The 20,801-nt window shown below is 34.7% G+C and overlaps 2 protein-coding genes and 1 pseudogene across 2 annotated transcripts; 1 reads left to right on the top strand and 2 right to left on the bottom strand.

Annotated features, from left to right (window-relative positions):
• Nucleotides 1-1,754: 1,754 nt before the first annotated feature.
• LOC146146132 (uncharacterized) lies at nt 1,755-4,409 on the bottom strand. Its single transcript, XM_083390694.1, has 5 exons — nt 4,235-4,409; nt 3,842-3,944; nt 3,389-3,504; nt 2,662-2,831; nt 1,755-1,943 (listed from the first exon to the last, which is right to left on the bottom strand). The coding sequence occupies exons 1-5, from the start codon at nt 4,407-4,409 to the stop codon at nt 1,755-1,757; spliced, it is 753 nt and encodes a 250-aa protein (XP_083246820.1).
• A 4,465-nt stretch (nt 4,410-8,874) lies between these two features.
• On the top strand, nt 8,875-11,143 carry LOC146146131 (3-hydroxyacyl-CoA dehydrogenase type-2 pseudogene; annotated as a pseudogene).
• A 2,022-nt stretch (nt 11,144-13,165) lies between these two features.
• Nucleotides 13,166-20,553, bottom strand: LOC146146130 (uncharacterized). The gene is made up of 10 exons (XM_083389608.1): nt 20,458-20,553; nt 18,501-18,604; nt 18,133-18,221; nt 17,508-17,600; nt 17,131-17,236; nt 16,305-16,499; nt 15,446-15,548; nt 14,723-14,838; nt 14,150-14,316; nt 13,166-13,593 (listed from the first exon to the last, which is right to left on the bottom strand). Exons 2-10 carry the CDS (start codon nt 18,565-18,567, stop codon nt 13,411-13,413), a joined length of 1,119 nt encoding a protein of 372 aa, XP_083245734.1. The 5' UTR covers nt 18,568-18,604; nt 20,458-20,553; the 3' UTR covers nt 13,166-13,410.
• Between the last annotated feature and the right edge of the window lie 248 nt (nt 20,554-20,801).

Raw genomic sequence — 20,801 nt, 5'->3', positions numbered from 1 at the left:
AACCACCCGCATTACATGGTTTGAAAATATTTCATATTTGCTATTACACTTTTGCAACTAGCATTTTGCCGCCTTAACAGTTAAAAAAATTGATACTGCGCATGCGCACGTCGGACTCGGGACTCGGATAGTTTTACGCGGTCTTACTCGAGTCCCGAGTCCGACTCCGCAGCCCTGGTTTAAGCTAACGAACCAACGCGGCAGTTTTTTTAGGTTTTTAACATGGCAACGGGCTGCGATGTTTGCCTACTGTAGGCTATAATGGGGGAAAGTATTTATTTTTAGTTCAACATATCGCGCAATTGGATCACCGCACTAAAAGTACGTTGTTTAACTCTCGGAAAATCATAATTCCCGGTTTCCCGGAAGTAGGTTCAAGTGTTATGCGACATTTTAAACCCACTCGACCGATAAAAACCTGTAGCAAATTACAGTAGACTACACTGACTTTCGACACAAAGTTTATTGGACTTTACATGTATATCTCTTATCTCAAAGCAGTCACTTTTTAAAGTCTACAATTTTATAGAAAGACTTTCAAAAGTATTTAGTTTTATCTCTATTATATGACCTTATGTTAATTCCTGAATGTATTTTACGATACTTAAGTGCGAAAAATTGTTTCCAGTTTATGGTTAACCTTAGTTGAAATCATGACTTTGTAATAAAAATGAACTTGTATGCTAAGTTGACGCTTTTCCGGTATTAGTGCTCGACAAGTGCGACATGTACTTACACTAATTATGTAAATATAGTTCCACTGAAAAAAACGTTCAGTCACCGTAGTTGTACTGTAGGTTTATTCTTCCTAAAGTTTCTTATTGTATTTTTTCGACTGTTTTTGAATTTTTCTTTGCGAATATTGTATTCTTCCGAAGTTTTTATTTTGACTTGAAGAGTTTTAAAAGAGAAGAGGTTTCAATTTATTTAATATGAAACAGTTAATTTAAATCTGATTTGACTAATGTTTTGTGATTTTATTTTCGATCCGGATACCAAACAGTTAAAACGACACATAATTCGTTATACAAAACACAGCGTAATTCCTATTCCTTCTATGATACCTAAATATGTTCATTAAAAAACTGGGTGTGTTTCCATTTTACTGCTGACAATTGCTTTCAATCCTGAGCTGCGTACAAATTGGCGCCACCCTCTTCGCAGTGTACTATGTCCTGGTGACCCGTATCCATCCACAATCGCCAGAGAAATTAGAGTTTACAGATTTATGGTTCAAACCAGTTCGTTTAATTCGTAAATTAACAATTGCAATCTTTAGATCTGATTCAACTGTTTTGCGAATATTTTAAATATTAATTAAATAATCAACATTGGGAACGAAATGGATTTGCTGGTAACAACTAAGATAAACATCAGCTAGGCGAACACTGAAGAATATAAAAACTTCCTTAAAACATTCCCAATAGTTAGCCGCAAAACTACAAATAACTTAAAGTAATGTTACACTGAATCATGTTGGAAAGAATGAAAAACTATTGTTCTAATTCATTTTGTTTTCCGACAGGAATACATTTTTACATTTTGTCTTGTAGACTGAATTTTCATTAAATGACACACAGTTTATTTCATTTAACAAATACTAATTGAATTTATAACAATGTAAAACTTGTATGTCAGCTATGAACTGTCAAGAGTAGTATCATAACGAGCTTTCCTTAGTTCATTGTTAAATAATACAATTGCTAATTAGGTTATTGATTTTGATGTCTAAAAGAAAGAACAGTCTAGAAATTTTATTCATCCCCATCATTATGACATTGCTGGTTGCAAGCCTTGGTAAGAATATCGTCGAACAGCTTCTGGAAATCCACTTTTTTTTCTCCTCCCCCGACAACAAAGATATGATCCTCAGAAGAAGCTACTTGTTTTGCTTCTTCCATGTTGACTTTATACTCGGCGCTTTGATAGAATATGTAGTAAATCTGAACAAATATTTCATGGTAGGGGACAAAACATTAGGTTCGTTATGTAAGTTCGCAGCCTATCTACTGGTGTTTTTTTCGTTATAGTTGAACAGTTTAGTGCGAGCTGTCATTAAATCATATTTTACATTAATCTAATAATTAATAGAGATCGGATCAAATGTGCAAGGAAGGCCATATAAAAATATCTAATTTTTACCTAATTGAGAAGGGTATGTATGCCTTGATAAAAGTATTTTAACTCCGTAAAGGCCCGTTTACACTACAGCTGCAATACTGCAATAAGAAGCTAAGCAAAGCGTAATTTACATTTAAATTCTGTTGTAGCGAGCGTTTCTAGCTTTCTAAAACTCAAGCCCGGTGCAGCAGCTGCAGCTAGATTAAAGTTACGCTTCGGAGCGATTTTCACGCTTTGCTAAACTTAAGCCCAGTGCAGCTATAGAAAAACGTTCCGTTGGAGCGATTTTTACGCCCAGCTCAGCTCAGCGTAGCTGTAGTGTAAACGGGCCTTAAGCCATTTTTTTAAGTAAAACTACAATTTCAAACAAACGTTTGCTATATTAGCCAATATTTTTTAGCATATATATTTTTGAAGTATTGTGTGAGAAGAACATAATGGTCTATTTTTATTGTTTTCGCACAATGAATTTGTTAGCCTGCCCGCTTGGTTTTGATAGAACCAAATATCAAAGCCACGCGATTGTTGCACTCAATTTACCTCGACTCCATCCTTCTTCAACTCCGCAGCAACTTTGGTGACGTCATCGTCTGATTCCTTCTCCCCAGCAACGAATATGACGTCACGATGGCGATTAGCGCGATGAAAGTGAGCGAGAATGTTGTCGTGAACGTAGCGAAGATCCGCTCCAGTGTTGGCTGTGTTATTTGCTGGAATGAACGGGTAATCAGGTTACAACAGGAGAACAAATAAATGTACAACGTTGTAACACATTTCGCCATAAATTAATAAACAATCTGATAACAAAAATATGAATGAAATGTTAAAAATGTTATAGTGCTATAAGACAAAAAATCGCAAAAAAATAGTTCGCAACCTTTATTTTTTGCACTTTTATTTCAGAAGCGTCAGGCAAATTTTATTTGCCTTTCTATAGTCTTTTAAAATGTAGGTTGTTGGATTATGTTTCGTAGTTATAGCCTACACAGCGCGTACAACAATATGCACTTGTGGAATAATAAAATCAATAAAAATTAATGTCATGTATTTGATAATAAACTATGACAGCAAAACTTAGTTGTATTTATAAGTATAAAGAAATAATAAGGTCATGTAAGTGTTTTTTATGAGCAGATATAGTTTCTTGTAATATCTTTGGGTATATTAAGGGCACCTATTTATGTAATTCACCACTAGTGAATTAGAACAATTAAATTATTTCACTATATAAAATAATTAGTAATATACCAGCTGTGTTTTTACTCACCAGATGCTTGATGTTTTCCCATTCTTACTGTTTGTTCAGGAGTGACCACATCGTAAACTTTGTTGTTGTAATAAACTATGTACTCCTGGTAATATTCCTTGCTATGGACAAGGTTGCTGGAATAAAAAGTAGACCACATTACACATTAGTTTGCAACTTACTAGCAGAAAAATGATTTGTGAAACAATTTTATTACAGAAAAAAGTTATCTTTTTATGCAGATTCGAGATTCAATATATTTTTTGTGCTTCTTTGCAAATATTGAAAATAAGATCATAAAGAAACACAAGAACAGCGAAACGACATTTTCAGTCGTCATATCGGGCTGCCCATGGCAGACTTTAAACCAATTATTGTTTGGTAATCATTACAATTACTTTTACATGTTCAACCGATTCGTACATTTTCATATTCTCAAAACTGTTAGTTTCGTATCTTGGATGATTTACTTACTCAAACATATAACCGATGCCGTCATGCCTTCTGTCAAAATTTTCTTTGCTGTTGAATTGAAGCACTGCAACGCTATCCATTTCCAAATACGGTGGACAATCTCCTACAAAGTTAAACAGAAGACATAAAGACGATATGCTACAAGCACTTGCTGAAGGACTAGAAGCAAAATCTTATCGCTAATTATTTTCCTTCCCGTGTTTTCCGTTTATTGTACGAGCGTTCACTGTCATTCACCCTGACGAAGTCGGCTAGCAAAAACGTTGGTAATAAATTAAAATGACCAGAGGAGCAAAAAATTACCAGATTGTTTTTTTATTTATATTATAAATAAAGCTCTCAAATGAGTAATAAAATAGAAAAAATATATATTTGTGTTAAAAATCTACTTACTGACACAACATGGTTTCTTTTCACTCCACTTTCCATTTCCCAAGCACAAACGATTTTGCTTGTAGTCAGGACGACCGTGGTAACCGGTCTCACTGCACTTGTAGCTGCACAGCGACCCCAAGCGGTTATCATTGGAGCAAGTCACATGACCGTAATCCATGTGAAGCAAAGGCATCGGACACGTTGCAGAAATAACTAACAAATATCTCGGTTGGTATGCTAATTTTAGTTTAATCGACACGTAAAAAAAACAAAAAAAACAATTCTTTTATCACGATTTCAAAAACGATTTCTTTTGTCCTTCACGCTGTAACTTTTCACAACGATGGGCCTTTCCTCTGTTTTAACCAAAAACAAAACAACAAAAATTAATAAATTCGCCTTGTCCATAGTATACAAAACTTCATAACGATTTGACTGGCACTCAGTTTTTAAATTTTTTGATATCTTCAATTACTCATTTTGGTTTAATGGCGTTAAAACGTTTCTCGTTGTGTGAACATATTTGCGGAAGTATGATTTAAACTTTAGATTCAAATTTTAACGGTTTTGTTACCATTTGTCTCCAAGGAACAAGATAAAAGGTACAATTATAATAACATTATGATGGATTACCTTCGCATGTTTCGTTTACACTGCACGAATCGTTGTCACAGCAGCACCAGCAGTGGGAGTGTGGTTGGTCGTTGTTGCAAGTGTAAGGCGTTCTCTCCCAGTTCTTTTAAATGAAAAATATTTTTCCATGTTGCTTAATTCAATTTGAAATGCCAGAAATATTTCTTTAAAAGCAAAAAATATGTTTCGAACGTTAAAATCCCATAAAGCAATTAAAAAAAAAAAAAAAAAATTTATTTAAAAAAATTGTTTACATGTCATCAATAAAAATATAAGGCTTTACCTGATTCACCACAACATGTTTGCAAACGTCTTGCATGTATTTGGCAGATGTGTTGCCAAAATAAAATCAATGTTTATATAAGACTGATCAAATTGACCTGCAATCGTTGATTTTCACACGCCGTTCTCTGTTTGCATCCTTTCCATATTTTGATGTCGTTGTTATTTCTGCGAACTTCGGTTGAACAAACCTAAGAAAATAGGAAAAATACATTTACTATATAATGGCCGTATTTATCAATTCTAAACATGGTAATCAGTTGGCAGTAAAGAGAAATGTATGAAGCACGGTTGTGCGACAGCTTGTAAAGATTTCAATACATTGGTCTTGATATAGGGCCTACAAATTGTCTTTATATGGACATTGTGTTTGTGAGGGGTAATAAAGTGTTTACAAAACAGTACAAAGCACTTTAATTGTGACCTCTAAAACAATAGCTTGATGTTCGCAGATGAACTGGTACGTATTATAAGAACCGTGTTTATTACTTAGGCAATTTGCACGAAATAGTATTTTGCAAATACTATTTTCCTTTAAAAATGTGTTACTTCATTTTCTTGGCATTCCCTTAGCATTCCAGAAGCCGTACATTCCACGAAATTGTTTGCGTTGATACACTTCCAACATTTGGTGCAAAAAACTGATGAAAAGCATAATTTTATATTAACCATAATTCTAAGCTGTTGAAAGTCATTAGCACGGTGGCTCCCAAAATTTTTTGGTTTGCGGCACACCCTAACTATTTCGCGGCTGAGTTTTAGAAAAAAAAAATATATATAGAGTAATCTTAAAATCGCACTTAACACACGACAAACTATATGTAAATGTTTCAAAATTATCAATTTGTAAAGAATAGTGCAATTTAAGCCTGAAATGTTTGCGTGTATGCCTATGAGCAATACAAATGCTCTCTTTTCCGAAATTACAAAAAAAGTTTCGCGGCACACTTGACAATTTCTTGAGGCACGCTAGTGTGCCGCGGCACACAATTAAGGAATCACTACCCCAGCATTTATCTATGAGCACCACTGATGTTGTTTTGGCTAAAACTTAAAAAACAACTTAAAATTATCATTTAAATTAGTTTCCCGAATAAGCTAGCAAAACTTTACGAACCTACAGCATTTTCTATTCTATTATATATTTCAACAATAAACACCATTCGTTAGAAGTTATTTTTGTGAACAAAAAACTCATAAAAAAAAATATAAAATACAAAGACTTTTTAGAATTATAACTATACGACGATTCTAACTGTTGGAAATTATATTATTTCAAATATTATCGCTGCCCATAAAATAATAGAAGGGGAGCGTGACTTACCGCTTTGAAGGCAAATAACTAACAGCAGTACTGTAATGAAAAGGCGCGTTACATTAAACAAATCCATAGCAATTTGATATCAGTATTGCAGATACCAACCGCGCATTTGACCGCAAAGTTAATACTTCTCGTCTTTTCTTTCTGCGGTTTCATTAATTAAACAAGCCCTCGGGGTCTGTTGCGTAAAGTGAAACGTCAAACTTTGTTTGGACAAAGGCGCTTAAAGTTCAGCTCATCTTTTTTGAATGATTGAAAGTAAAAGTAAACATATACGCGATTTAGAAGAATCGGTGGTACAATATTTTAGATGTCAACACATTTTCTCAAATTAGTATGGATAAATTCAACAAATGATTGGATATTTGGTCTTTAAATATCGGCCGCCCATATAAGTTTGATCGCTGTGTAAACAATGTAGATGTATCTCGCCAGATTTGGAAAATAACTAATGGATAAAATTGATCCTATATGGTCATTTTTTTGCGTTTTCTGTTTTGACTTTCTGAACGACGTTTTATTTTTGTTTCAGTTTAACAACAAAAACACTCAGAATACGATTAAACCTTATACAAGATAACATCGGGTTTGCCAAATCTGCTGTGAAATGCGAATCAAGATATCGGCCGTTCCCAGACGCTCGACCGACTAAGGCAGCCCACAAGGATTTATTTGCTAGCCAGGCATTATTGGCCGACATGAGCGCAAATCACGGTGAGATTGTCAGTTCTACGATAAAATATCTGGATCTGATGCACAATCCAAAAACACACCTGCAGTCCCCTTTTAATTGGAGAATAAAACTGAAACTCTTAGGATTATGATTTGGGAAATATTAGGAATCTTAGAAATCATGAAAACGATTAGCATGTTTTGGGAAACCCAGTGGTCAGTAAGATAGAAAAATGAACTTGACAAACATGAATTTGCGCAAAATGCCTTAGTCTGTTACTTCATGTAATTAATTGGGGTTGTCTATTCAGTACGACTAGAGAAATACATCAACCTTAAATTTGTAACATAGTCAGTGGCCTTAATATACTGCGATTTGTTATATAGCCTGTTCAATAAGGTTAAGGACTATACAAGTTACAAAATTTTCCTTTATTCAGCTTCTTTAACAGAGTGTCAGAAATATTTGGGCGATCGTTTATTTTTGTTGTGACTTCCTTTATATCTGATTTTCGGTTTTTAAACTTGCACCCGCAGTGGAATCCGCATAACAAATGCTTTGCAGTATCCAGCAGGTTCTCCAATATTTGTTCAGGAATAGGCGAGACTGTTTGACTTAGATATCAGCCTGAAATTCTGATTAACACCAGTTACAGTGGTGAAACTATCATAAGCATGTTCGGCAAAGCTGAGAAATATGGGTGTTCATATTTTCAGATATCCGTTTTATACATGTAACATATAAAAGAGTGTCATCCTTTCATTTCAACGAAAGGATATTTGTTCAACGTTTGTGTATGACATGGCAAGATTGTGTTGCTTTCGGTGTAAATAATTACAGACTTCATCGTTGAAAAGTGATTTTGTTGGAGCTTTTAATTCCAACACAAACTATATTTATACACTTATTTTAGTTTTGGCCCAAATAAAGCGTGCTAATTTTTTGTATTCTTTGTCGATATTATGAACTTTCATTTTATATAAAATATGAATCAAAGCCAATTATATATATTAGCATTTTATTCTTGTTTTTATTTTGTATTGCAAACAAACCCTTTTTAAAGTGACCCACATCCAAGTTATTAAAGATGCATAAACTGTGATCTAGCCCTTTTGAAATGTTTTGTTGATCAACTATTACATTATAATCACACTGCACTGTAGCTAATATGAACATGGTATACGCATGGATATTGCTCTTCAAATAAATTTAGCTTTGTCCTATTGACATAGTTCGTTCAGACAGGCCAGCAAATATTTAACAGTGAACGAGGGGGTCAGTTTTGCAGAGAGCATTATTGCTAGGACAGTTACCGACCAAAAATTTTTCATAATACTCCGATTATGAGAACCATTTAAAGCTCACTTTCCAAGTTGCTTATATGTCCGCGATGAAATTGGAGATATAGCTGTAAGTAATAAACCAAACGGTAAACTGAATCTTGAGTCTTAAATCTTAAAAATACACTGTGTTCAAGTCAAATTATATTGCTAAATGTTAGGAAAGACATTGGATAATTAGTAATGAATTTGTTGGTATTTGCCTATAATAACTTTTGGTATGGTACAAAGGGTAGTTTATCCTCAATAGATTCATTCGAGGTGTAAAAACGTTTGATAGCCACTTCTACCAATCAAAAATGGATTTACTTGCGGGATAATTTACGTAATAGTATTTCAACTTTAGTGTGTTGATATTGCAATCCTTTCAAGTCTACTTAAGAAAGCATTCGCTCAAAACTGTTTAATAATGATTTCGCTTGCTGGTAAAGTTGCACTTGTAACTGGAGGGTCTTTTGGTTTGGGAAAGGCGACCGCCGAAATATTGGCTGAAAACGGCTGCAAAGTCGCCATCTTGGATCTACCGGAGTCGCAAAGCGCAAAGCTGGCTTCAGGTATCGGCGACGCCAGGTGTTTGTTTTGCCCTTGCGATGTGACCTCTGCAAGCCAAGCCGAGAGTGCAATGGCGGAGATCGTGCGCAAATGGGGCAAGTTGGACGTGGCTGTCAATTGCGCGGGATGTCCGCTCTTCGAAAAGATCTACGACTCTGAGACGAAGAAGACACACGAACTGGAAGACTTCCGTCGGATTGTCGACGTCAACCTGACTGGAACTTTCAACATTGCCAGGTTCGGTTTGACTTGTTTGTTCTTTGCGTGTCGCAGACCAGTAAGAAGGCTAATATTACAAATAAAGCATTTTTTATGAACTTTATAGAAAATAACAACAGATTGAAATCTAAATAAGGTTTTCACGGTTGTCGTTTAATGTCAGCTTAAAGGTACCTCAAATGTTTTTTTTTTCATTTCATTTTACCTTTAAATGGATAAATTTGTTTTTAATTATTTGGTTTTATTACTGGTTAAAATTTTAGGATTTTTAGGACTAAAATCCTATCAAAAACACGACTTCTGTTTTAATTCTCAGTCTGTTTATCGTTGCCAGGTTGGCGGCCAAAGAAATGGCGAAAAATCCACCGGGAAAAAGCGGAGAACGTGGCGTTATAGTTAACACATCAAGTGGTGCTGCTCTTTACGGTACAGCCGGAACAACGGCCTACTGCGCGGCCAAGGGCGCCATCGTAAGCATGACCTTGCCAATGGCGCGTGACCTTGCCCCGCTCGGCGTCAGGGTCGTGACAATTGCTCCGGGGAATTTTGACACTCCGATGTTTGGTTCCATCCCGGTTTCGAAGCAAGCGGAAGCACTAGCAGACAATGCGTTTCCATTGCGCATTGGACACCCCAAGAGTTCGCCCACTGTGAGCAAACCGTAGTCGAGAACCATATGTTTAACGCTACGACTGTTAGCCTTGATGCAGGCCTACGGCTGAGAGCGGTAACTAGTCGTGAAGTTCAGATTGATAATATTTTCACTTTCCACAGTTGGTCAATTTTTTATAATTATTTTTCATTAAAATTTATTTTCTCTAGCCTTATATCAAGATTTGAAAAAGCTACATTTTTTTCCTATATATTCTTAGCTTAATGTTTATGATGCAAAATGGGGGTGTAGGGGTGAAACTTAGTGATTTTAATGCTTAATCTTCATCAATTAGTGATTGGTGGCAGAAGACGATTTATTAGAAATATTCTGCATCTCTGAAATATCTACAACACAAAGAAGGATCCAGTGTAAATAGCATATAGCGTTTTTGGTTAATTTGAAAATATTAAGACATTTTAAAGTTTGTGTTGTTACTAAAGGTATGCACAACGTCACAGATATTTTGCAATTTTTCATTCTTCTTCAACACTCGGACATCAATAGTTACAAACATTCTTAAAAATATCGTTAAACAATTTTCCAATGTTCTAGTTGCTTTTTCCTTAAACAACAAAAATGTGAATTTCCGAAGAAGCTGCTTCTATCGATTCACCAAATTCCATTTTGTGGCCGGGATTAAAAAAAAAACGTAGTAGTTCTGAAATGTTTTTTTTCTCGTTTATTTGTTAATTTTGCTGTAAGTTTCGATTTTCATCTAGAAATCGTGGTCAAATTCCAAACAAAGTGAAATATTATTTTAAAAAAAATTAGAAATAGCAATTTCGAAATAATTTTAAAAAGAATCCGTTTACAGCTATTTGAAATCCAACAGTCTGGTGCGTAAACTTCTTTACAAAGCTAAAGCAAAAATGCTGGCTGTAGTAAACTAAAAACGTGCTAAGTTTCAAAATATTTACTTAATCCTATCTGTCTGTGGTTGAATTTATTTAAGATATAGTTACCTGAACATATTCACATTTATATGTGCCTTCAAATGTTTCGCATATTCTACGAAACTTGACGATTCGTCGTTTGTATAGACGAAACTGAAAAAAATCAAAATATTCCTAAAAAATTGTTTGACAAAAACGCAATGATGCATGAAGATTTAAAAACATGCTTTAGCCCTATGAAAAACAGCAGAACCTATAAAGCTGTTTAAATTAGTACAACGTTCATAATAAAAAATTTTTTATCAAAAATGTTATTTCAACAGATCTGCGTTTTTTATACTATCGAGCCCCACGTCTAGAAATGACACTACTACTGTATCCTACTTCACAGCAAAAATCCTTTACAAATAACAAACCGAAGCAATCATTGTGTTATTTACCCACTGTCGTTAAAACACATCAGCTGAAAGAAATTAAAAAAAAACTTTTGTTATAAACCGGAGTGGTCTTCTTACTTCTTGCAAAAAAGAGGACGCAACGCAACGATTTATTTCAGATTAAAGCTAAACCAAGTTGCCCGTGGTGCTTATTAGACACGTGTGATATATCGGCAACAACCCCATTCACATGCTCCTTCGCTATGCTTGTCACGGCCTGCGCTTTATCTGCCGCCTGCATGCATTAAAGGAGGCTAAAACTTGGAATTATTGTCGTCGTCTCATGTTTGTAAAAAAAAAATACGAATACGTGTAAAGCAAAGTCGTTACGTACAGTATGCAGTATGTTTATATTCGTTTTTTAGACATATGCTATATACCTGAATTACTGCATCTTGTATCAGTCCTTAATCAATGGAGAATGCAAATCCTAATTAGCAGAACGTTCATTAAACATAGATATTTATTGTTCACTAGCCACATCGAATGTTGATAATCTCAAGCACATATTTATTCGTGGTCGTCCCTTACCATTTGCTAATCTTCGTTTGACAACACGATTTAGCCAAGGATTTCCGACACATGTATTAAAGTAATTTCGACGCAGATGTCTAGAATAATTGCGACACAGTGGTTTAAAATGATTTAGACATAGTTGTTTAATAAATGTGGCATACAATGCGATGTAGTGAGATGCCTGACGGTCTAATGTATAAAATAAATATCGTGCAAAAAAAATAATCATTTAATTTCAGGCCTCCCTAAATCACAGCCCGCGTCGTTCGCACGATTGTTATAATAAAGTTTTTTCTGTAATACTCCAGAAGAATTATTTTGAAATGGCCGTCTGAAAAATTAGTAACTTTGTAAACAAATAACCTAATAATCAATATTCTGCAATCAAATGCGTGAGGTCAGGACTCCACCTATTTATTTATTTAACCTATTTAAGTTGTGTAATAGCAACACTTTTTCGCTGCCATTTTAGTAATCTTCAGCCCGTAGAGTGAAAATATGTTAAACTAAAGGCCTATGCCCTGCCTGTGTGCTGCGCCCTATTTGTAAATGCAACTTGATTAGCGCCTTAAAGTAAGCAGCGCAAGTGGAGCAGTTGGTAATATGTGCTAAAATACTTGCTGTGATAAGCAAAAAATGCAAAACAATAACTAACTATTTGACAGTGTTTAAGTAGTCAAATGTAAAAGAACTAACCGAGCATTTTCAGAAATGTTGTTAATTTCACTCTATTATATTAATCCACAAAAATTGTTCCCCTGCAAAATAAACCTAAATATTCATAACTAAATGGTGGCTTACATGTGTTCAGGAAATTTTGCCTAAAAATGAAAGGGTTAAAATCCACTGCCTTAACGCAGTATTAAATAATCAATCGTATTTATTTACAATTTCTCAAAACTAAAGTTACCACGTATGCCAACAAAGATTAACCGCTACCAACTGGTGAAAGTGTATGCTTTTGTGTGGCGGTTGGTACATGAACGTCTGTTACATGAACTGTGTGCTGAAGTTGTGCGGAAAATACTTTTGCCCAAAGTCCATAGAAATAATAGAAGTTGTGCAACTCAGATTCATGCGCGCTCAAATGTTTCCCAAATCGCTAGGCAAGCCAGTTATCTTAATTATCATTCATCGCATTCAGAGTGCAGTTGACTCTGTGAACCTTACGGCCATTCACTGCATCCTGGAACAAACAACTGGATTTTTTCTTTGTTACTTCGTACTGAGTTTTAGTTGTTGCGGTGACAAAAAAACCCTAAAATCTATCAATCTATCCATCTATCAGTATTGTAATAGCCTATTTAAATAATTTGGTGTAAGAACCTATATTTTTAAACATATTCAAAATAAAATGTTTGCTCTCAAAAATACCGCAAATAATGCATTGTAATAGATTTAATATTAGTAAAGTAATTGCTGCCCCATTTTGTTGTTTATAGTAATAAAAATGCAACATATCTTTAGCAAGCTGTTAATAAAGAAAATGCAGGTTGAGAGAAAATATATCACACTAGTTTGAACTTTTTTTTAACTTGGCAAATGGTACAATTAGTAAAGCGATAAAATTTTCAGTAAAACCAAATTGCTTCTGTGTAATGCTGACACGAACATACATCCAGAAACTAACATACGGCTGTGTTTCAGGCGAGGCCGACGTTTTGTGCAATTCACTAGTCTCCAGCATTCGGACAAATTGAGTTACACGCAAGGGAGAAAATATCGTTATACACCCTTCGGATATCGTTGATGTCTTCTACTTTGCCCACAAAAATGTTATCGGATGAAGATGACATCCAGACCGCTTTATTCTTATCAATCTTGTGCCCTTCACTTTGGAAGAAGACGTAGTAGATCTGCTTGCAATAATAGCGTTGTAAAACCTTTAGAATAATGAAGCCATAAAGGGACGCTACGTTTTTTTAATTGAATTTTCGCATAAGCCTATGATAGTATTCAACGCGAATTTTGTTTGAAAAAATGTGATTAGGATTTTAGTTAATCAGTGTATACTGATCCAAATATAGAGCTTTCTACAAAACTGTATTAAATTTAACATGCAATTAATTATAACAGTAACTCTACATGGTCATTTATTTATATACTCCATTTTGTACTTTATTTAGCAAACATGGTACGATTGAACTAATTTTCCTTTTAGATAATTTATTTTTGCTATTATTGCGGAGCTTTTCACTCTTTGTTAAAGTACCATCAATCAAAATATAATTTCTAAATTGCTTACAGTTTATTTGTATTGTTCCAGTTTGCTTTATTTGTAGTAAACCACTGAGCGTTACAGTGAGTTACGCAACGAAAATTATAGTAGGGGTTCCGCAATCTGTTTGTTTTTTCTTTAGGGTGCCACAAGCCATAAAAGGTTGCGAACCACTAATATAGTCGGTCACTTACGTCTATTCTTTTGCTCAAAAACTTAAGCACAGCCCACTTATCATCATCGTCCGATTTCTTCTCCACTGCTATCAGAATGACGTCACGAGCGTTTCTGCGCCGAAGTTTGCCGAGAATGTTGTCGTAAACGTAATCTAGCGCGGCTGCAGTGTTGGCGGTGTTGTTAACTGGATAGAGTGTCGGAAACAAAAAAGAAATTAATAAAAGACTCAGAAAAAAATTGGATTTGGTGTTGGTATTGAAATTGCTGGTAAAATTGTGTGTTCTGAAATGTCTGTATTTATAACGTCAAGCTTGCTTAAACCCCAATGTTTCGAGATATAGGCGACGACAATTTTGAGTTTGCAAACCTGAGTAAATTCGGTAATAGGAGTATTGCAAAGGAACAAACATGTTAACGTCATTGGTCCAGTAAAACAATTATGTGTAGGGCATTTATATCACGCAAAACTTTGGTGAAATAATGCCTTCAATAGTGATACAATTAATTTTGCGTGACATTTTATTTTTGCCTCTATAGTATTCGTTATGTAACTGTCGTGTGTAGCGGTACTTTTCAAATGTCTTACTTACCAGACGGCTGATAATACCCCGTCCTATTTGTGTCATCTGGTGAAACAACCTTGTAAACTTTCTCGTTGAAGAAAACCCGATAACTTTGCAAATATTCCTTGCTGTGATCGAGTTTTCTAAAATAAATTTAATTCAGTTTCGTATCATACATATAGTTAAGCAAAATTATATTCGTTTTCATATACATTCTAAAACAAGTTGCTCAGTCCAAGGTGAAACATTCGAATAAAGCTGAATTTCTTAGAAAGCCCCATTTTTTTCGCGGACAAATCTAAGCTTTTTGATGCGGGCAATATTAAATACACAACTACTACTTACTATACTTACCTACTATCAGCAACAACATAATAAATATTTTACCTCAAGCCGTGCTTATAGTTCAACTCGGGGCCCTTTTTGTGCAGACAGGATTTTAGAGGTTAGAGTCCAACATATTGACTACTGATATACATCCAATAACAATTTGAATCAATGATAATAAACGCAACCAGAACCCTTTACTAGTTTACCGTTTTACTCTTGATTTTGTTCGTTCAGTTAAATCTTAGTACGCATTGCAATAAAAATGGTTAATAATAAAGAGCAAAGATGTCGGCAAAACTAAACAAGTGCCACGGGTAGTTTTATAGAGTAATTTAGAAAAAAGTGTCATTAGACCACTGTGACTATTTTAACATATATAGAGGTTATTTTTACAGTGTTTTTCTAAATGGTAAATAGAACCTGAAATTTTCAAGGAATCCTGCGACTCTTTTGTTGTAGCTTTCCTTGTTGTTGAATTGAACAATCTCGATGAAATTTATTGGAAGATATGGCGGACATTCCTCTATATTTCAAAAAGTTACACATTAATGTGAAGTTTAATCCTATTTAAACAACCTGTATGAGTGTTTGCGAAGCAACCAAATGAATGTCATATACACAACCACGGCGAGTGGTATCTTAAATATTATGTCGTTAGTTTCATATTAAAATTTTGTCAGTTAAAATCGCAAAAATAAATCAAAAACGTTGGAAAACAGTGATCAGAAAAGACAAGATAACGAATTGTTTAATTGAACAACCTAAAGAGCTCGGTACACTATGCAGTATGGACGTATTTGTAATGCAGTTAATGTTAACTTTAACAAACGCCTATTCAAGCTCGTATGAAAATGTCTTAATCTAGAACAGTTGTTCTCAACCTTTTCTCTTTCGTGGCCCATTTACGTTGCAAAAAAAATTCTGTGGCCCAATAGTTTCATGAAAGAAAAAACTGTAAAATGGGTTTAGTACGCAACACAGCAAAACGTATTTCAAAACAGATTATTTATTTAACCGTGCATTAGTGAGATACTTGCGGCTGAACAACAAATTTACATTCCTTTTTAATTCCTCCCCAAGCCATTATTCCTGTAAAATTAAATATAATGACACAAATGAAACTAAATCTAGCTTTTTAAATTGGTCTGTGACCCACCTCAAATTTTCTTATGGCCCACCAGTGAGACATGGCCCACTGGTTGAGAACCGCTGATCTAGAACTTTTTGGCTTTGAAATTCTTATCAACCTAAAAAGTTTTTAAACAAAATGCATACTTACTGACACAACAAGGTTTCATTCCGCTCCACTGTCCGCTCCCAAGGCACAAGCGATTTTCCTTGTGAGAGGGCACAATCTGGTAACCGGTCTCGTTGCACGTGTAAGTGCACAGTGACCCCAAGTGGTTAGCATTGGAGCAAGTCACGTGGCCATGATCGATTTGTAGTGAAGGCATCGGGCATTTATTGGCGATAACTGAAAGACTTAACTTATTTACCCTCATTTCATGATTTAAATATGAACTAAATGAAAACAGCTTAAAAAACGGTGTTTTATATGGCCTACTTTTTTTCCTTATTTTAATTGAAATGATATGGCAACTTGTGGTTTGGAGAAAAGACTTTTCATAAAAAAATAGGGTGAACAATAACCGATTTCGTCCAAAAAATTTAGAATTTTTTTTACTTAGAAATTACTTTAGAAAGACAGAAGTGTGTATCCGATTATTTTTATTGATTATATCGGACATGCTTGAAATACTGAATATTTCCAGGGTAAATCAAGCTCTTACTATCAAGTTGTGTTTATGTTTTAAGCATAATACAGCAATGTAGAATTCGTTCGCTTAAATTACCATTTATTGCCGATTTCGATTTCATCTCTTTTGTACAAACGTGATAAAAGATTTTAGAAGCTTCGACGAGGTTGTGATATTTAGAGTGCGAAGAACATTATTTCCTACCCCACTCGTATTTTTTTAATGAGAAAAATTTAAAATAAATATAAGCAAAACTTTGTATTTAGGTGAGGAAAACCCGACGTGATATTCACTTCTGGCAAAGTAAAAACGTGCGTGAGTTTAATAAATTTGAAGGGTTATCTCTACCATCACAATGTTCGTCCATGTTACATTCATCTTTTGAATCGCAACAGCACCAGCAGTGTGACGTATCTTGGTCGTTGTTGCAAGTTGGAGGATTTCTTGCCCAATTCTGCGGGCGTAATAGTTGATAGTTAAATATATATTTAATACCGGTAGTTATAGGTGTAAAACGTTAAAAATTCTACAATATATGATTATAGAGTTATCTTATCCAGTAATTCAACCAACGTGAAATGCACTTAACAAAGGCGAATGTATATAATTTCTTAGGTGTAAGCAAATACTTAAAATGAAGCAAAGACTGTAATATTTTCGTGTGGTTCGTCCTACAATATATGTCAAGGGAAAATTTATTTTTAAGGATATTTGTCAACTTTAACCTGTAATCTTTGGAGTTCACAGGCTTTTCTTTGTTTGCATCCACTCCATACTGTGATTTGGTCTTTTTGCCTGCGAACCTCCGTCGAACATACCTGTAGTTTAACATATACACAACAAAGAGGGAATTATTCTAAACTGTTCAAACGACAAAAGACACACTTAAACTGTGGAGAAACACATTTATAAATAATACTTTGAGGGAGCGAAACTTTAATGGCATATGTGCAGTTCAAGTTGGCAAAACAAATGGGCTACTTAAAGGCGACTTTGGGCTGAAACAAAAAATAATATCTAAACGTTCAGGTACAACCGTACGAAGGAACGTTCAATCACAAACGTGGAAATGTTGATTCTAATTGTTAAGGGTGACTGGTTAAATCCTCAACCTGGGAATTTATACAATATTGGTCATCGATATACTCTTTTACATATAAGCCTTTATATATTTATCGACTTTTTGGTCAATTGTTGTGCGGAAAATATTTTTGGTGTTTAAATTATTCATTGGTTTGTAGTAGCATGGCGATAGGGTTGTTGAGGTTACATATTGTTAATATGCCAAAAATATTATCCTCTGTATACCGACTTAGTACTATAAGTAACATGAATAAAAAATAATAAAACCTCATCATCCGCACATTGCACCCATTCCAAATACTCATAGCAATAATAGAAATTTGAGTTCTGGCATGTCAAACATTCCAGAGAAGAAACTGCAAGAACAGAGTTAATTTAGTTCAAGATGGTTGAACACGTTCGTTGGTAAACAAAAACCGACAGCATGAACAACAGAATGTCATAATATCTATTCTAACATTGATGGATTTGTGGTTATTTTCCGCTGTTACTATAGTTATTGATAAGGCTGAGTTCTACTTTTTAAATTAAATTTTTCCGTTTGTAAGACAAAGCAATCATGAATAACGAACAAATTGCTTAAATTTTTCACTTTGTAAGATAAAGCAATCACGAATAAGGAACAAATTGCTTACCATAAAGAGGAAAGGAAAGTTGCAGCAGGAATCCAATTGAAACACAAAAGCGAAGAAAATGTCGCATCTCGGTTTCACCAAAACTGTAGTTTGCACACTTCAAGCTGAAAAATCAAACAAAACGCTTCCATGTGCAAAATGAAGGCTTACGGTGTGCTACAAAAACGATTAAATTATAAAGTCGCCCGGGGTGTTTATCAGACACGTGTGACGAGCTATGCCTCAACAATATTTAATTAAGCAATATATGGTGTTTACGGCAGCCTTTCGTTAATCTGTCACTGAAATGCTTAAAACAGGCTAGACCAGTGCTCTTCAACCGGTGTGCACGGTGCACCAAAATATGCATGGGGTGCACCACTACGAAAACGTATACAAGGGTGCAGTATTTTTGTAAGGTGTTTTGGGGGACCGAAACGGTCCCCCAAATTTCTCCAGCGGTTTCCCAAATTTTGGACTTGCAACTTTTTGGTATTTAAATGAAACACTTGCGGTCTCTTAAAACTACTTAGCGGTCACCCAAACCAAACCTTAAAAAAAACCCTGCAATGGTGCATCACTAACTTTCAACGAACCATCAATAGCTGACTACTCAAATTTGTTTGAATGCTGTTTTATGACATACAATAGTACTCGCAAGCACCCTGCAGCCAAATCGAACTCTTACCGACAGTGTGTAAAACTTCGACAGTATGATGTTGATAAGCATAATGATTTTTTATATCGCTTTTCACCTCAGTTTACCTTTTAAGTAAAGAGAGTGCACGAGTTTGTCACAACAAGTTGAAGGGTTTACTAATCCAAAAAAATGAAGAGCACTGGGCTAGACTACTTTAAGCATTCTGTGATTGTTGGTAACAAAACGATCAAACTAAGAAGCCATTAGTGTTATATATTGAGATAAAAAGCCAAATAAATATAAAATGTTTAGTAAGTATGTTTGTTCACACTGTTTTTTTCACCGAACTGTAAAATCACGCACTAGTTTTCTCTACGTCGGTTTTATTTTGCATAGTATTCGTTTAATATTTATTTGTAGGACGTTTATGTCTAATTAGAGAAATTGCATAAGGAAATTCTTACAATATTCGTCTTCGACGAAAGGTGTATGATTCCTCTGGTAATCTAGGTAAAAATTATGCATTATGTTTGGTCTGTGTAGAACAATTACATACGGTAGCTTATAAGAACTTTCAATAGGTGTTTCATTTTACTTTTCAAGCTGTTACACCTCATAGCAGGGTTTATGAAGGAAACTAATCGTATAGTTATTTATTCTTAAACTTAAAGTATATTTGTCATTTTTTTGCAAAAACGTACAGTTTGAGGAAACGGGAAATTAAAAAAAAAGTTAAGTTCCAGTAAATTTGCTTATTTTTTTAGTGACAACGATCAGGTCCATTTTATCACGATTTTTATCCAAACCGCTGTCTGTCTCGGATATAGTTGCTCCTATGGTTCATTAACCGCAGCAAATGCGGTAGAATATTAATTTGGAAAGCCAGAATCGAATGAATTTGAGCGCCGCCGGGCATTACATGAATGTTCGAAACATATAGGGGTTTATTTACGCCAGATGTTAAAAAATGAAAAAACACCTTAAACCTTTTACTCAATACCTGGCTTGTTTCGTGAGGTTCAATGTCGACAATTTAATTCCAACATTTTTACTTTTGTTAATGATCCTCCTTTGCCTTTCTTCGACTCAAGTTTAAAGAAATGTCTCAGGTTTAAAACACACATGGTGGATCGGTAAATAACAATAACATTTTACTATTGTAAATGGGTATATCGCATTCAGCGTAACTCCTAAAGTTTGCTCATCTTGGATAGATGAGTCGAACAAGGTCACATTTTGTAAAAAAAGGTAGTATCGTGCGGCTAATGTTTGGCAATTTTACATGTCGAATATAATATTATTTAGAAAAATGTCATAATTCTTTAAAGGTAATTTTACCTGCACCAGAAGGTTTCATGGACCGCAGTGAGAAATTTGTGTGGGACTTGTAATTGTTCAGTTTTGCAACTTCGAAAGGATCTGATCACCAGACCAACAAAATAACATTTAATCCAAGGGTTCAATAAAAGATACACACACATATGTGGTCAGTTGTTTTCTAGCCTGTCTTGCTTGTATCATTGATCGACAGATTCGGTAAGCCTGTGATGCCTTTTGGGTGTTATTAAATTCCAGAGTTGAGAATTTGCACTCTTGTTGATTGGTAAACACTTGTCCAAATGGCGAGTTATTAAGGCAAGCATTTGTTTATTTATTTTATGCTTTTATCTTAAACAAGAAAG

This window comes from Ascidiella aspersa, chromosome 5, assembly GCF_963924565.1.
Source record: "Ascidiella aspersa chromosome 5, kaAscAspe10.2, whole genome shotgun sequence".
Lineage (NCBI taxonomy): Eukaryota > Metazoa > Chordata > Ascidiacea > Phlebobranchia > Ascidiidae > Ascidiella > Ascidiella aspersa.
This window is presented reverse-complemented; position numbering and strand designations above follow the sequence as displayed.

Bases quoted from the DNA above. Each gene is read 5' to 3' on its own strand.
- LOC146146130 (XM_083389608.1), bottom strand. From the start codon at position 18,567: ATGCGACATTTTCTTCGCTTTTGTGTTTCAATTGGATTCCTGCTGCAA. The intron at 18,222-18,500 runs GTAAGCAATTTG...CTGTTCTTGCAG, and splicing joins ACTTTCCTTTCCTCTTTATG to TTTCTTCTCTGGAATGTTTG. The intron at 14,839-15,445 runs GTTCTATTTACC...AATTTATTTTAG, and splicing joins GGATTCCTTGAAAATTTCAG to AAAACTCGATCACAGCAAGG.
- LOC146146132 (XM_083390694.1), bottom strand. From the start codon at position 4,409: ATGCCTTTGCTTCACATGGATTACGGTCATGTGACTTGCTCCAATGAT. The intron at 3,945-4,234 runs GTAAGTAGATTT...TTAACTTTGTAG, and splicing joins AAAGAAACCATGTTGTGTCA to GAGATTGTCCACCGTATTTG. The intron at 1,944-2,661 runs GTAAATTGAGTG...ATATTTGTTCAG, and splicing joins TGAAGAAGGATGGAGTCGAG to ATTTACTACATATTCTATCA.